Source organism: Sipha flava, unplaced genomic scaffold (assembly GCF_003268045.1).
Source record: "Sipha flava isolate LNK unplaced genomic scaffold, YSA_version1 117_pilon_pilon, whole genome shotgun sequence".
Taxonomy (NCBI): Eukaryota; Metazoa; Arthropoda; class Insecta; order Hemiptera; family Aphididae; genus Sipha; species Sipha flava.
Genome location: NW_020271741.1, coordinates 268,279 through 287,012, shown reverse-complemented (window position 1 = coordinate 287,012; position 18,734 = coordinate 268,279). Strand labels below are relative to the sequence as shown.

The 18,734-nt window shown below is 32.1% G+C and overlaps 1 protein-coding gene across 9 annotated transcripts in view; it reads left to right on the top strand.

Moving 5' to 3' along the window:
• Positions 1-18,734, top strand: part of LOC112693800 (alpha-1,6-mannosyl-glycoprotein 2-beta-N-acetylglucosaminyltransferase-like) — a 64,015-nt gene that overhangs the window by 22,645 nt on the left and 22,636 nt on the right. For all 9 annotated transcript variants that reach the window (XM_025569011.1, XM_025569017.1, XM_025569015.1 and 6 more), the window contains one exon: positions 4,933-5,078. In XM_025569011.1, the coding sequence (XP_025424796.1) occupies positions 4,933-5,078 (146 nt within the window). The remainder of the gene's footprint in view (positions 1-4,932; positions 5,079-18,734) is intronic.

Below are 18,734 nucleotides of genomic sequence, written 5' to 3'. Positions count from 1 at the left end.
GGAATATTATTTTAAATCTTCATAATCGAATAACTATTCGTATAACTAATAAATACTAGTTGTTCACTTTGAGAATTTGTATTTACAACTCGTGCTACTCGTGGGACTGGTTGGTAGACAAATATTGATAGGCATACGGTTATTTTTAGTTATTTATATTTTAAAGTTTGACATAAGTATATAGCTATAATTTTTGAATTACTCAACCACAAAACAACAAAAATTTCTCAGAACGTTTATAAATAAAATTATATTATATTTCAACGGAACATTTCGAATGATTATTTCGAGACATCCCGTGATTATAAAAATGTCTCGAATACTAATATTTCGATTATTGAAATGATTAAATTATGCCCATCACTACTGACAACTGACAAGACGTGACAGCCACGGACTAATTATGATATTGATATTAATATTAGATATTGACATTCGAATCTACCGATAATTTCCCCGCATCAGATTATTTATTTACCATGTGTGTGTAAGTGCCGTGTGGTCGATTGAGTTGGGGGCAGTTGTCCGAAAAATGATAAGGACTGGAATCGAAAGATGGCAGCATAAAATGTGTTGACAACATAAAATTTCTAAAAATTATATTATAAAATTATTTTTTTGTTTAAGAAGTTATACTGTTTCATTTGAATGATATTTATATTTTTTGATAATATTAACATAATTAGTTACATATAAAATAAACATAGGTATCAATTATATGAAATAATTATACATTTTTGAATACTCATTTTTTACTACACACTTATAACTAATATTTTATACTATTTACATACTAGTACATAGAAAATTAAAAAAAAATGATGAAAAACATATATATTTTTCGAAAGGTTTACATACAATTAAAAATTAAGCTAGATATTTATAAACATATAGGCCCGGATTTACACTATCGTAGGCCCTAAGCCAGTATTTAAATGGTTAAGAAACCTTCTCTTTGAAGAGGAAGTGTTTAATCTCATGCAATGTTAAGTTTTAAAAACAATTATGTTTACAACATTAAAATCAAATTTAAACTTTTATATGATAGGTAACTATTATAAATTTTTATACGATAAAAGTTTTAACAAATGTTAAAAAAAAAATTAATTTTAATCCAAGACATATATAATATAAAATTTATATTTTTTTATTTATATTATAAATTGTCGAAAACAAAAAAAAAATGTTTATACCAATTTGCATGCTACAAAAAAAATCGTAGCCACACATTTTCGTTGGCCCTAGATACAGTGCCTATAGTGCCTATGCGTTAATACGACTCTGTAAACATACATGATATATTACATAGATTTATAACATGGATATGTTTTTTAGATGAAGATTAAGAATTGTGTTAGGAAAAAAAAAGAAAAAACAAAAGACGGCAATATAAAATAACAAAAAGAACAACTTTATTATATAAAAAAAACTTGTCGACGACCGCACGGAGCAAGAACCGAGAGCCCTGGTACTCCTACGGTCTCCGCGGATAATAAACTAATTAAAATAAATCCAGTATCTATCACATCTATCACCTCTTCTATTCTCTTTGTTTGTTAACAGTGCTAGCTCCTCTCTCAAACATAGCAAACTTCTTTGTTTTGCCGACGATATGAAGATTTTCCTCGAAATTAACTCTGTCGATGATTGTCACAAACTCCAGGATGATTTAAATAATTTCTCCGCATGAGCTGAATCTCTCGGTCTCACATTAAATATTGAAAAGTGCCGGTCGATGACATTCACAAGAAGTCGCACTCCTATTACTCATCATTACTCATTGAATGGCTCTAATTTGATTCCAGCTGACTCTAGCATCTGTGATCTCGGTTTTACTTTTACTTCCTCTCTTTGTCCTAGAGCTCACATTGACAGAGTTACATGCAAAGCCCTTAAGGTATTATGATTCGTCAAAAGAATATCTAGTGACTTTAAGCTCTTCGCTTCCCTCAAAGTAATATATTGTACACTTGTACGTCTAATCGTAGAATACGGCTCAGTTGTATGGGATCCCCAAACAACTGATGCTTGTCTTCAACTAGAACGGGTTTAGCGAAAATTTTTATGTTACATGAAACATTCTCTTAACGTAAACTGCGCCCTTCATGATTACACTCCTCTTATCAGTCTGCTTAACTTATCCTCCCTAGCTGATCGTCGTCGCTTCAATAATCTCTCTTTCCTTAACAAACTCCTAACAGGCTTATTCGATTCCCCACCCCTTCTTTCTCTCATTAACTTTAGAATTCCTGTTAGGTCCACCCACAATAATCATCCTTTCTTAATACCTCTTTACACTAGAAACTATCTAAAAAATTAACCTATTACGAGATTAATGAAATTAGCCAATGAGGATCCGTTGTTCCTTTAATAGTTTTACTTTTGTATTCATTGTTTAGTAATTTATATTTTATATTTTATACTTTGTTGTATTATTCATGTTATGTTATTGTTTGATTGTATTGTACACCTAATTATTTTAACCTGGGCTCACGCCCGTTTATCCAATAAATAAATAAATAAATAAACATTGTAAAATAATCATAATTAAATACATTTTATTTTTAAAATCAATTTTTATTTAGAAAAGTTGTTCAAGTAACCCCCGTTCACTTCTATGCACTTTTCCACACGACGATGTAATAAACTCCAAGTTTTTTCCAATACATTTAACGAATGATATCAGCTATATTATTAATTCTCATCAAAAGTTCATCTCTATTATTTACTTCTTTGGCATAAATTTGTTATTTCATAAAACCCCATAAGAAAAAAGTCACACGAGTTAAAATCAGGACTGCGTGGTGGCCATGTTATGTCTGGGCTATATTGAGCATTATTTCCAACTCCTCTACCTATAAGTTAGGGAAAAAATAATGTAACTGTCGGACTGCATTTGTATGATGAGTAGGTGCACCATCTAACATAAACCACATTGGTACATGTTCTTCCAATGGTACATTCTCTAATAGTACAGGAAGATCATACATAATAAAATGTAAAAATTCTTGAACGTTCAATCTAGCTGGTAATTCATATATTTTGTAAATACAAAAATAATAAAATACATAATTTAAAACTCTATTAACCCTAATTTTGTTATTATTTCATCATTGTTATAAGTCGACAATGTTAAAGCTGTTTTAATCAATTATGTTTTACTGATATAAAACTACTATCACCATTGTTTATCTTGAAGTGTTCTCATACAAATAGATGTGTCACACGACTTTTTTTTTTAGTCGACGACTCGAGCGTGAAAAACACGTGACAAGCTCAAAAACAGTGTGACGTCTCAATTCGTATGAGAATTTTGCAAAAATACAACTAAAGTGTTTATTTTTGCATTTAAGGTAATGCCCTAAAAATAAATTGAATAAACCAAGATTTTGGAGATTGAAAAAAAAAATTCAAAAAAATCTACTTTGAGCCATCACAGCGAGTACGCGTAAACACAGCCCAGTCTGCCCCTGATCATAGGTGTCTACTTCATTATTTGATACATCTTCTTTTCACAATTATTACCGAATTTCAAAGATAAAATGTATGAAATAATTGTTATCAGTGCTCGACTTGAGGGGGGACGCAGGGGGACGGAGTACCCCAACTCATTTTCAGAAATTTTAACGTCCCCCTACTATTATAACGCTATAATCATAACGCTCAGCCAGTTTTGGGGACGTTCTTTTTTTTTAAAGTAAATATAGTCCCCCTTCTTTAATTTTGCCAAGTCGAGCACTGATTGTCATCACTCGTGATTAAATTTCCATAATCGATCATTCAATAATTAAATTGAAAACATAATTTCATTTACTTTGTTGAAAAAATTGGTAAATAAATCAATATTTTTGATAAGATTCAAAATAATCTCCACATTTGGTGTTATTTCCTTTATAAAAAAATGAACAAATCGAAAAAATTAAACTACTCAGTATACTTTTTGATTAACATACTTTATTTAGAATTCCATTTTTTTATAATTTAATCCGCAGTTTTAATAACAAACTTTTCGTTATAATTTACATTTTGAGAAATTTTGTTTTTATGGAATAATTCGTTATTCGATCATACACGGTGGCAACTCAATTATACTATTCACTAGATTACATTTTTTATTCAGTAACTTGTCTTGCAGTGATATAATTTATACTGTCCTACCAATGAATCATTTAAATGACCTCAATAAGTCAATACAGTGGAACATTGATTTCTTGACAACATGACGTTTTCGATACCCGAAATCATTTTTTCTTTTGTTCGCAAAACTTTATAAGCTATCTAGACTCTGCTATATAAGATTCTCATTTATAGACTAACAGTGACGGACGTCCGATGAAGGATCAAGGAATCACGTAATATCACGTATTATAGTATACAATTATAGTACATATATTATACACTAAACTCACTCGTCTTTCAAATCTGCATAATTGCATTTCATTTTCCGCATATACAATTGGTATTCCTAACAACCGATGAATTATACATAAATTATTATTAAGAATTAGTTCTGTTGCATTGAGTAGTTTTAAATTCCTGTTTGAGATCGTTTGATTTCCGTAAATCCAAACCACTAATAAACTATTATTATAATATACATTACGTAAGTTACGTAAATTTACTGTGAATCACGTGTTTCAAATGCTTTTAAATAGCGTTGCCAAATTTCCCATAGCACATCTGTATATACCGTCGAATACCCTTAATATTAAATACTTCATGTAATATAAACACATCATATACCAAATTGAACTTCAGTGATGATAATAAACACGAAGATACCGACTCGTAGATATAACTACTATATTATGCTGCGTTTGATGGTTAATCGATTTAGTTGATAGACCTTCATTTTATAGTTACATAATTTATCAAATATGTAATATATAGGTATTATATGTACTTCGATTAATGTATTGTGAAATCTTATAGGTTCGATATTATTCATTGAAGAAGACCATTACATAGTAAAAGATTTCATTTACATGCTGAGACTAATGCAGAAAACATGTCCTCAAAGTAAAATATTTTCTTTGGGAATACACTCGGACTATGTTTCTTCTAGAAAGTCACCACAGGTATGGCAGTACTAGTGCGGAGCGCAATTCTATTATAACTACTAATGATTTACTAATGAACTACTCATGATTTAATATTTTTAGTAAATAATAGAGATGGGCAAAAAGTTTAAAACATTGATGTTCCGATTTATCAATGTATCTACATTTGAAACATCGGTGATCGATATTTTCGACAAAAACATCGATGTTTACCTTGATAATTTTTAAGAAAAAATTGTATGTATGTTATGTATAAATTATAAAATGTTTAAATAAATACATTGTTTAAACATCGAACTTCGGATTAGAAAAAATCGATTTTTTTTTTTTCAATACATCGTAATAAAAAAATTGATGTAGGGTTTCGATATATGGAACAAAAACATCGATGTTTTTAAAAAATCGATGTATTTTGCCCATCTCTAGTAAATAACACTATAGTAAATTATACGATATTTTTGAATAATGTACCAGTTCATTGACAATAATCGAATGATAATATATATATATATATATATATATATATATATATATATATATAGATTTTATCGCCAGACCGATTCAAATTAATAAATTATCATCACGAGACAAGCCACGTTATAAATGTGTTACCAATGAAATCTTCGTTATTCGATTTCACCACCGTCATTATTATTAACAACTATGTATTGTAATTTTATAATATTTAATATATTGGTATCATTCGTGTTCACGAAGTCGTTGCGTAAAGTTATGTGTCTCTGTGCGCTTCACTGACAAAATATTCCGGTTTTTTTTAATTATTGTATTAGTTTCTACTTCTATAATGTCGTCGTCTTCGAGCGGCACTAATCATGCCGGCCAAACTACAATTACTAATAAAATTAAATCAACACTCATTAAAAATTTTGTTTCGAGCCCTGCATTCCAAATAGTCGGTTAAAATCAGTAAGCCTATCTATCTATCTATCTATTTCAGTCGCACTTAGCTTTCAATAAATAGTTAATAATCCTTCATTTTTAAATACGGCCTTTTTTTACGAAAATGACATAACATTGATAAACGGAAAATACATCAATGGTTACTGACAAGGACTAGCAATAACGGCTTCTCTAATGCAGCGTTTCCCAAAGTGTGTTCCGTAGAACCTTAGGGTTCCGTGGGATAATGCTAAGAGTTCCGCTAGATGTATGTGGTTATGGAGAAACTTATTTTATATTATATTTGGAAAAAATATTATTTTATATTATATAAAAAAATAATAGTTACTAGAATAATATCGCTACAAATTATTTGTAATAATTAAAAAATAATTGTTTGTTATTTCAATAAAAATTGTGTTTTAAATTAATTTTAATAAAGAGTAATCATTAACAATATAAATAATATCATTAAAAATATTTCTTAGAGTATTGTTTATTTTTTTTTTTTTAGAAAAATTAGAGTTGAATTGAAATTAAAGACATTAGGGTTCTGCGAAATAAAAAATATTTTTGAAGGGTTCCGTGATTGTAAAAGTTTGGGAACCGCTGCTCTAATGAGCACGCTATCGGTTCCATGTCTCCTCTTGATAATACCGCTTTTTCACATCTGTCTCGCAATCAGATAGTGAAAAATATCTTGTATGATAAAAAATAATATTAATACACTAAAACCGTATTTTCCTTTTGATTACTGGACTAATAATGGTTCTCACCGAAACTTACGACACAATTAAAAATGCAGGTAATTGGCATCCGTTTCGAGTTGCCAAAATTTTTTCTAAAAATTTCAATTGTGTTGTAAATATCAAATCAGCTACCGAATTCCTAAAAAATCATTTTTCCTATTTTAAACGAAAATCATTAGTTTTTTAATTTTAAAAAATCTAAAAAAATACAAACTAAAATATGAATGTCCTACCTGCGGAGTAATTCTTCTCCTTTTCTATTGGCAGTTGTTTAGAATAGCTCTCTATCCAACAGGACACATTGGAGAATATCTATGTCGATTTTACCTGGATTCATTACTTATCTCAAAATTTTTTTGGAAAGGTTAATCAACTCTCCGTCGTTATTTCCTGTTTTTTTTCTCCTCTTCCCTCTAATCCTTAATTGAATCATCTTTAAACTCGTTACTAGCCATCCTCATCTATAATCTTAAAGCTTAGTCAAACAACCTACAGCAAACTAATTTTTTCTAGTAAAAATAACAATGATTTAAAAATAAAATACTAAATACTTATCAATACTAATGAAAGCAATCTTGATTATAATTTTAACATCTTACAGTAGTACGTAAGAAGCCTCATAGCTCAGCCCCCTTATATATAATAGCTTCTTATTGGCCAAAATGGTCTGTTGCGATCTTATCTGAAATATGGCTTATTCTTTCTCATTCAGATAATATAACTCAATTTAGAGTTCACAGATACGATTGATCTGATGAATATTGCGGCAAATCCGTAATCATTCATAACTCGCATTAATTTCGATACATATTAGCTAGTGATGGGAATAATCGAATGATTTCAATAATTGAATGATTAGTAATCAAAAAAAAAAAAAAAAAAAATCGAATAATCGAATAATTCATGATTTAACTATTTGAACTGGTTGTATAAATAATCAAATGATTATCTATAATCGTGAAATTAAAATGCATTTTCAATCCAAATATTTATACGTATTAAACAAATCAGTGGCGGACGCAGGGAGGAGTTTTGGGGTTCAAAAACCTCCACCCCCCGAAATGAATGGATGATTAATTTCAAACGTAGTTATCCTACCTTATGTACCTTAAAAAAATAAATTGTTCAAAATACGATTAGAATATGCTAGAAAAAAAATGTTTTGTTAAGAAAAGTGAATTTGTAATAATTTGTAATTTTAAAAACGTTCTAAAAGGTATTAGTACTTAAAACTCAAATTTTTGAAATTCCATGATGGCAACACTTCGTAAAAATAATGCGTGTTTGTAAGTTGCTTATTATCAGTAAGTAAAAATAAGTAAATATACGTAATCAATATAATATTATTTACAATAGTACATTATGATTGACGGTTTCCCTAAATTTTGTGTTGTGTGGTCATATGATAACGATCGACAATAGTCAATCTATATAGTCAATAATCAATTATTTCAAAATAACGGTAATCAGGCCCGTATTTAGAGGGGGCACGGGTAGGCACATGTCCGGGGGCGTCAAGTCTCAGGAGAGGCAAAATATTTTAACAAAATTAATTTTAAAAATTATGTACCTAATGAAAAAAAAAGAAAATAGTGTGTTTATTATGTTATAATTTGTTTAATTTGTTAATTAAAAAAATTATTAAACGATTTTCATTCATAAGATATATTTTAATATTAAAGAATCACGATTATGGACGAAATAATAAGTTTTATATTATTATTATTTTTTTTTTTTTGTTGCGAGGGGGGGCATAAATAATATGCCCGGAGGTGCTAAATTTTTAAATACGGGCCTGACGGTAATTTTTCTTATTTTTTCAAACCTGCCCCCGATATTTTTTTTTTTGCGTCCGCCTCTGAAACCAATTAGTGTGGCGATTACCGATACCGGGAATTATACCAATGATTAAAATTAAAATAAATAATAATACAATATTGATGGACAGTCGACTTCTTCTTTTAGTACCCAATGGAAAATAAGTAAAACTCGCAATTTTTTCGAATAATTCAATTAATTTACTTTTGATAAATGTATCTGGTACCATTATTTGGATTATTAAAATCATTCGATTATTATGATAATCGAAAAATAACAATCGAATGATTCGACTATTCCCATCACTAATATTAGTACCAAAATAACCTAACCTAACCGCAAAATGAACACCCTAGGTGTTGATATTTCCAATTACTCTTAGAGGTATGGTCTTGTTACATCCTTAACAGTTCCAACATCCTTGTTTATATTTATCAAACTTTAATTTGTATTATCTCACGTAACTCTTTACTTCACAGCGATTTCAATTCTTTCCGCCCTACTTGGTACTCTTATTTGACTTCTCGTCGTGGAATTATTATTTATAGTACTATTAATTCACTTGGACTCTGCATACTAAATTATGGAAGCCCTAGACACATTGAGTAGTTTAATTCGGCTTTAAATCTATCTTTCTGTTCCTTTGAACTTTTTTTGAAAATTATCATGGCGCACTCTGAGTGAACCATATGGAAAAGACTATATTCTTTTATTATCACAGCTAAAAACAATCGCCTATTGAATTAATTATTATCAAACCATCATTTTTATATCAACTATATCAGCCTCATCCACTGTGACTACAATAATGTAAACTAGACTTCCTTCTCTTTTTAAATTCAAGATGCAATTTCCTAGTCTACCAATGATCTTACCTCAAATAATTCTTATTCTGTTTTTAATAATATCTTAAACATTGCCGTAGATACGACTATACCTGTTAAAAAAATAACCCAAAATAATTTCTCACCCTCTCCCCTGTGGTGGAATCCCTTCTGTTTTTCTGCCATCAAAAATAGATCCCTACACTTCAAAGCTTTTCGACGATCTGGTAGCGTATCTGACTTTCTAAAATATCGAAAAGTTTACACCCAAACTACACGCCTACTTAAGAGTGAAAAAATAAATAATTGAAAGAAATTCTGCTTTAATATCAATCCAGCATGCTCAATTCAACATCTATGGATCACGGTTTAAAAATTTCATAAAACCTATCAAACGTCCCAACAACAACAATTGATTCGATAAATTTTGCTCCAAAGTTACCCCATGTTACGTCCCCCTCGAAACAGAATTTCAATTTCTTTATCTCTCTCGTACTCTACTCCTTTGTGTTCTTACAAATTACTTTAACGTGACCGAATTAAATCTTGCCATTTCTTTGCGGAAATCCACAACTTCAGAACTTGATAACATTTTCCCCATCTTATTAAAATATCTTCCCGCTAATATATTAAATAATTTACTGGCCACTCAACAATTTCCTGTCGCTTGGAGCTGTTATAGAATCAACCCGTATCTAAACCAAACTCTAATATTTCTTTTCGCTCAATAGCGCTGTCTTCGTCACTCGATAAAATATTCAAATATATACTCAAAACCAGATTCGATTGATGGCTCGAATAAAATTGTATGCTACCACCCAACCTTTTCGGGTTTAGGAAGGGTATGAACACTATTTGATGCCTCTGAACCTTCATAGGTTATATTAATCAATCCTTCAATAGTAGGGAATATTTCGTTTCTATTTTCATTGACATACGACGTGCTTTCAACTTAATTAATATCCATACACTTGTTGATCACTTTACCTCATTGAATGCTCTTCCCAAATTTTACAGTTTATTGCTGTCTCTATTTAGTAATAGGAACCTTGTTTTCTCTTCTCATTTGGTTTCTTTAACTCTCATTCTACTTTCACTGATCTTTCACAGGAAATCTAATCAGCTCCATATTTTTCATCGTTTACAAGAATATTATTGCTAAACATCTCTCATGGTTGGATCACAAATGCCTAATTTATGCCGATAATAGTTTCCACTTCAAATAAGTATATTAATCTTGTAATAGAACAATTAAACATTGCTCTCAAAGATCTAAAAATTATTTTAATCAACGTATTATTGGAAATTGCAACTAATTTCAAATTAGCCCTTAATAATTATTTAATAGCTACCAATTTCTTACAATCCCTAGAATCTAATTCATTTAATTCTAAACTATTGCTTCTCGTTTTTCATATCAAATTATATAATAAATCCCTCAATCAGTCAAATGGTTTTGTTCAACTTATGTGTGTTTATTGCTAACCTAGCCAAATCAGTATACATAATAACAAAGTAGCTGATAGGCTAGCTAAATCTACTTCCAACACAATTCTAACATATTTAGCTAAATAACCGTGGACTGCCTTTATCCCAATCTACGGTTCAATTACTGGAATAATCTTCCACTCAACAACAAATTTATTTAAAACAATTTATTCAAATATAGTAAAAAAAAAATGTTTGACCGATAACTTCGATCTACCTGGATCTACTATTATCCATTTTAACCGACTCTTCGTGAGTCATTAGTTTCTACAAAATCACGTTTATAAACTTGAATTGAATTAATTAAATGACTCTCCTCCTTGTACATTATACTGAACGGAAAGTGTCTACTCTTTGACTGTCCTTTATCACATACTAAACATTGAATATTACTCAGTTATCTGAAATCTCTTAACATTCCTCCCAATATCTTCTTTATACTTAACATAAAATCTGTAGTGATCATCAAAAATGTAATAAACTTAATATTGGAACTGGTTTTGTTATTTAATTATATATTATTATTTTTGTAAGATATTTACATTTTCATTTGTTTTGTTTTTATTCTTGTATTCTCTATACTATTATCATAATATTGTTCAATAATATTAATTGTTGAACTGTTATAGTCACTGACTAAAAGCTAATAAAAAAAAAAAAAAATTAAATAAATAAAATAAATATATTGGTATTATAACAGTATTATATGTATTTCTTAATAGACTTTATTATTATTATTATATTTTTTCAAATAAGCTTATTAACCAGCATTATTATTTAAATTTTAATAATTGTTTGTATTGTGTTTTATTGTCTACGATAATCGTGAATATAATACATAAAACGAGAAAACGAGGAAACCAGGATAAGAGGGACTCATGAATGATATTTTATGGTTTTTCATTATTTACATAAATATAGCAGAGTAGTGGGTTCAAACATCATTGGATATTCTTTGTAAAATATTTAAATAAATTATCTGTAAAACTCGTTTGTAATTGAAACTGAAAACTATTATTTATTGTAATTATAAAATGTTTCAGCACCCCTAGTGCTATTACAACTTTTTAGTTTTTACAATTTTGTTTGTTATAAATTTAAATAATAATAAATTTATTAATTACATAAATATTAATAGTGAGGATATAAAATGATGTGCTAACACATATGAATATAATAAAAAGGTCTAGTATATTAATAATGATCCTCATTCTCTAACGATGAGTCTTCCGTGTCTGTTAAGAGAATATCCTGGGGAAGTCGAGGCTGCAGACGTCTATTGAGTGTTTTTCTTCCTATATTGTAATGACGAGCACTGTCCAAGTTTTTTTAGTTTGGCGTGGAAATTTTTAAATCGGGTTTTAATCCATGTATTTATTAGGGGTATTCCGTGTCATTATGAAACTGAAAACAAAAAGGATTTTATTAGTCATGATTTGTATTGGCTTAGTAAAGTTAGTTGTAAGACTTGATTGTCGGATATGACCGTTTGTGTGGGATGTTTCATTTGTATCATAACGCTAAAATAATTATCTTGATGGACCTTTAAGGTCTACTCGTAAACCTTAAATGTATACTAGTTTGTTGGTTTGCAAAACCAAATACCATTGTTCACGCGCTAGTTTTTCGCGCCTTTTGACGATTCGGCAACCGGTCTTCACGATGGCGCTTCGAGCGTAGAAAATTCTAGAACTTGTCCGCCGCCCGATCACCATCGTCGTGACGGCTAGCGAGACTGCGTGTCGCCATTAGTGATGGGAGTTTTCGTTCCATTTTATGAATCGTTCCTATCGTTCCAGGTCCGGAAAAGGAACGAGTTCAAATGATTCGTTCCTTCGGTCCTTTCGTTCACAAAATATATTATAGTTCACAGTGTACGGGCCCGGTTATTACTGGGCGGCGGAACCGGTATTCCGTTAACTGAAATAATTATAAGGCCCTCCGCACACGGTAAAACTGTTTTACAACGAGAATCTCAAATCAGTTGCGTGAGCGATTGTTGTGCAATTAGTTTGCAATCAATTTATGTATTTACTCCGCACACGAGTTCGATCGAATTTCGACCAGTGTACGCAGTTGTATGCGAATTGATGTTCGGAAAAAACGTGCGTTTTTTTAAAGTTTTTCGAAGTTTTTTTATAGTTAAACATTAAACTTTTGCAATATGTCGAGTAGTTCTGATGAAGATGATATAATTGACTACTATCAATACCGTAGAAAACGAAAATTAGTACGAAGGGAATATTGGACCCATCCATATATAGAGAAAAATATGAAATGGTATTATATAATAATTATTATAATAAAATAATAATTTTAATACGTTTTAAGTAATAAATTAATCATTAATTACCATGCAACCACGCAACTGAAACCGAAATTCGACCTGCAAGCACAGTTGCACGCGACCAGTTGGAAATTGATTACAAACCGATTTGATTTTGGTCGACAAGTGTGCGGTTTCCTATTACGCTAGATAAGCAAAATCGCCAAACGGTTGCTCGCGCAACTGATTTGAGATTCTCGTAGCAAAACAGTTTTACCGTGTGCGGAGGGCCTAACTCAATTGTAATATATTGACCGCCGTAAACACATTATCACAAATATTAACAGTCGATATTTAAATATTTTGGATTGTATTCATGTTTTATAATTAGGATTAGGAATAGGTATTTATAAATTATAAAATAAAAAACCCAACGGTGTTTTTGCAGTCTTTGCATTTATATTACAATAACAATAAATTCAATCAGTACGTGTGTTACAGCCGACCGATACACACGTGTGTAACCGTCTGTCGCTTATCGTATTTATTAGTTCTCGATAGCAGTAACCAGAACTTCACCACAATTAAAGAGGTATGTTGTATAATTACGGCCCCCCCTCATCCGAAGTAGGTAATATCATTCTCGTTGGATCGTCGATCATCACAATGGTCGACACTACCGCCAACCCACCCCACTCTACATCCTACACACATCAACCAAATACACATAAAACCTTTGCAGAAACCACGGCAAACACACATTTCCCAAAAAAGAGATCAAGCAATAATTTTCAATTCAATTCAAGATGTGCCACAAATCGAATACATTAAAGCATTCAGCCAACTAACCCACCCAAATAATATAAAATTCGCATCACGCATTTCAAACAATAGGTTCTGCATATACTTTGCAAGCAAAAATATAGTTGAACAAATCATTTCAAAACAACCGTATATCATAATAAACAACACGGAAATATCTTATCGATATCTCATTAACCCAGCCAAACGCATAATCATATCTAACGTACAACCGGTTATTCCACACGACATAATCGCAAAGGCAATCAACAATCTGTCAATTATAATGGTGTCACCGATTACATTTATGAAGGCCGGATTCTTTAATGACGAGTTCGGTCATATAGGAAGCTTCAGGCGCAAATGTATATACACCCTGAGCATAGTGACAAAATTCCGGGTTCCATTATGTTACAATTTGACCAAACAGAATATCGCATATTCCTCTCTGACGATACAGTGACCTGTTATTCGTGCAAACAAACAGGCCACACTTCGAACCACTGCAAAAATTCAATGGAAAATAAAGCCGAATCAGTACATATCAGTATATTATTTATACTGATATTTATTTATTATATTATATCAGTATATAACACAAACACCAATCCGGTTAGAAACAACACGGACCACAATGAACAGATAATACAAGATACCGTTGGCGACAGCACTCTCACAGATATAAGCGTCGAAAATAATATCAAGGAAACAAATACCATCACCCACACCACACAAAAAACTACCACTCAAGAAAAAAGGCCTGCACCATCAACCTCGAATAGTAGCTGTCATGAGAACACCCATATCCCAATACAAAATAACCCCACACCACCACCAACAGAAACTACAAATATACGGAAAAACACCGGTTCACTCGCAATCAAATTAAAAGAATCTGTCAAAACCCCTCAACCTCAGCATAAAAAAACCAAGGCGCTCAAATTCAATTGAACAAATAATAATCAAACTGGATGAAGCATTATTACCAGCAAAAACTGCTTTTGAAAATATACCAAACCTAAAAATTGACTTTAACCAACTAAAACATATTATTGAAAACACACTCACTGGACAAGATCCCTCCAGTGTTTTAACACCATTCAATATATCATCCATGGAAATGATCGAGATCTTGGAGACAGTCCGTCCCAAAATCAAAAGCATCTGCATCAAGAACAGACTCTCGAGTCTAGCCAATTTACTGCTCGAATTGACCCCCCCTTTCCGACGTCAACTAACACACAACAACAAAAATAATAATTCTCATTCATTGTATATATTGCATTTTAAATAAAGTATCTTACTATGAAGAACCTGAATATAATACAATGGAACATAAATAGCCTCATTAAAAAACGGCCGGATCTACAATTAATAATAAAAAAATATTCACCTATGTGTATTAGCCTTCAAGAAACAAATCTTAAAAACAATCTCATACCCAATATCAAAAACTACAATATATTCTACACCAACCGACAAAACTGTATTCGGGCTAGCGGCGGCGTCGCTTCTCTAATACACATTGACTACCCCTGTGAACAGATTCATATCAATTCCAATCTAGAAGTCATCGCAGTTCAGATAACACTAGAATCAAAAATTTCAATATGTAACATATACGTCCCAAACCAAACATCTTTTAACACATCTGATATATACAACATCATCAAGCAACTACCCAAACCATTTATTTTACTAGGCGACTTCAATAGCCATAGCGAATATTGGGGATCAGACAGAACAGACGCTCGAGGCAAATCAATTGAAAAAATCCTAGATGACGACTCGATTACACTACTCAACAATGGCGAACCTACCAGACTTAATCCGTCAAACGGCCATTTTTCCAATATTGACCTATCTTTCTCAAGTGTATCTCTAGCTCAAAGAATATCTTGGTCAATTCTACACGAAATATATGACAGTGACCACTTACCTATTCTAATGACACTCCTATCCACAAAAACACTACCACCCCCCCCTCCCATACAGATGGAAGTTAAAAAACCCGGACTGGGTCTTTTTTAATACCCTAGTTGACTCCTTTATGCATGTAAATCCCCAATCTGAAACCAGCACAATAGAGGACGATACCACCTTCATCTCAGAGTCCATTATCAAAGCTGCAGAAGTTGCCATAGGAAAAAACAACTAACTCTTTAAAAAGAAATCTAGTCCCTTGGTGGAATGACCAAATAAAAGAGTCAATCAAACAAAAAAACAAAGTACTCAAAATCTTCCAAAGTTCAAAAAACATGTCTGACCTCATAAAACTTAAACAACTGAGAGCGAAAACGCGATATCTAGTCAAAAGAAGTAAGACTGACTCTTGGAAAACCTTCACGTCCTGTTTAGGACCCAAAGCTGACTCAGCTCTGATATGGCGCAGGGTTGGGTCACTTCGAGGCTTCTCCAAGAACCACAACATTCACATTATGAAAGACACAAAATTATGCACCGATCCTGACGAAATATCCAATCTCTTAGGAGATTTTTTTCTACCATAACAGTTCGGATGAAAACTACAATACGACTTTCCTTGATAAAAACGTACACATGAGGAACCAGAATTTTATTTCTAACATCAACCCACACCTTGATGAACAGACAAAACTCAACTCCCCAATTCAGCTAACTGAAATGTTCAGAGTTTTATCAAAATGTAATAGTCTTGCCCCAGGACCAGACGGGATACCTTATAAATTTATCCACAACCTCCCCATGACCGCTTTAAATTCAATTATTCAAGTATACAACAAAATATGGTCATCTAGACATATACCTCGAAATTGGAAGCACTCCATAATTATTCCAATTCTTAAACCAAAAAAAAAACAAATTTGATATTAAATCATACAGACCAATATCCCTCTTGAATACCTTGGCAAAGATATTGGAAAAAATTATAGATTATAGATTTAGATGGTTTCTTGAAAAAAACAATTTCTTGGATCCTCGCCAGAACGGTTTCCGAAAACATAGAAGTACCACTAACTCACTACATGACATCCAAGAGGAAATACATTCAACACTTGAAGCTAAACAAATTATGGGCCTCATAGCTCTCGACATATCAAAAGCGTATGATACCACCTGGCGCTCCCGTATTGTAAAAAAATTGTCAAACATTATCTGTAAAGGTAATTTATTCAATTTTATACAGAACTTCCTTACAGACAGAACCTTCCAGGTGAAGTGCAACGAAAAACTGTCGAAAATATACTCTCAAAAAAAACGGCGTACCACAAGGATCCACACTATCGGTATCGCTATTCCTATTAGCGATTAACGATATACCACTAGTCATACAACCTCCGGTTATGTGCACACTATTTGCCGACGACTTCAATATATTCTGCAGAGGCATCAATACAAATAGAACTATAAATTACCTACAGAATGCAATAACTGCATTACAAGACTGGTCTCTTGACTCGGGTTTCTCTTTTTCAGTCGAAAAATCACAATGTACTTTCTTCACTAATAAAAGAAATATTGTTAACACCACCATATATATGAACAATATTCCCCTACCAATAAAAAACTCCATCAAAATATTAGGCATACTCTTCGATTCAAGAAACACGTGGATACCACATTTCAAGACCATTCGAAAGGACTCTCTTCTAAGAATGAATACGCTAAAATGCCTCGCCCATAGGTCATGGGGAAGTCACTCCTCTAGTCTATTACAAATTTATAAAGCACTCATCCTATCCAAACTCGAATATAACTCATTCCTGTTCATAAAAGCTAAGGCAACAGCACTCAATATGATTGATACCATACACAACACAGGGTTAAGACTCGTTACCGGAGCCTTCCGATCCAGCCCGATTCCCAGTGTGCTCAATACAGCTGGAGTAGCCCCACTCGACATCAGGAGAGTCCATAGCTCCATATTACTAGCAACCAGACGCCTTCAAAATAACCTCAAGGTAATGAATCAAATCAATGACACCCTTAAAGACATACCATTCTCCCACCTGAACGTTATCAAGAATGAAAACATACAAACGCCCCCTTGGCTATTAAATATCCCAATCAACAGAGAACTAAGTAAATATTCGAAGAACGACACCGCCCCCATAATTTACAAACAACATCTACATTCAATCATCTCCGGGTTTCATGATTCTACTGAAATTTACACGGATGGTTCCAACATGAAAAACGGTGTTGGAGCAGCTGTAGTAGTCCAGGACCAAGTATCCATGCTGAGACTCCCCAGCTTTTGCTCAATATACACTGCCGAAGCAATTGCAATTTCATTTGCCTTAGACCTCATTAAAACTAATCACATACACAAAGCAGTAATCCTCAGTGACTCACTCAGTACCTTGAGGAATATTGAAAATATCTACAATCCAAATGAGATCTCCAGGAAAATCCATAACCAGATCTATAACCTTACACACACCGGCTACTCAATTACCTTATTATGGATACCCAGTCACAATCAAATTCAGGGAAATGAAAGAGCTGACCAAAAAGCACACCAAGCAATTTCATCAACGGATGCCATTAGACTTAATAATTTCACCCTACACGACGCCAAACTCATAACTAGTACAATAACCAACAACATATGGCTACGTGCATGGAAACAAGGTACATCAAAATTAAACGAAATTAAAAATACCATCCACACATGGCCTTATCCACCAGACTTTACAAGGAAAATGGAAACCTCAGTTAACAGAATCCGTATAGGACATACATCACTAACATACCAGTACCTGATGAAGAAAGAAGACCCACCATTATGTGCCAGTTGCGGTACCCCTCTCTCAATCAAACACATCATAACTGAATGCCTTTTATA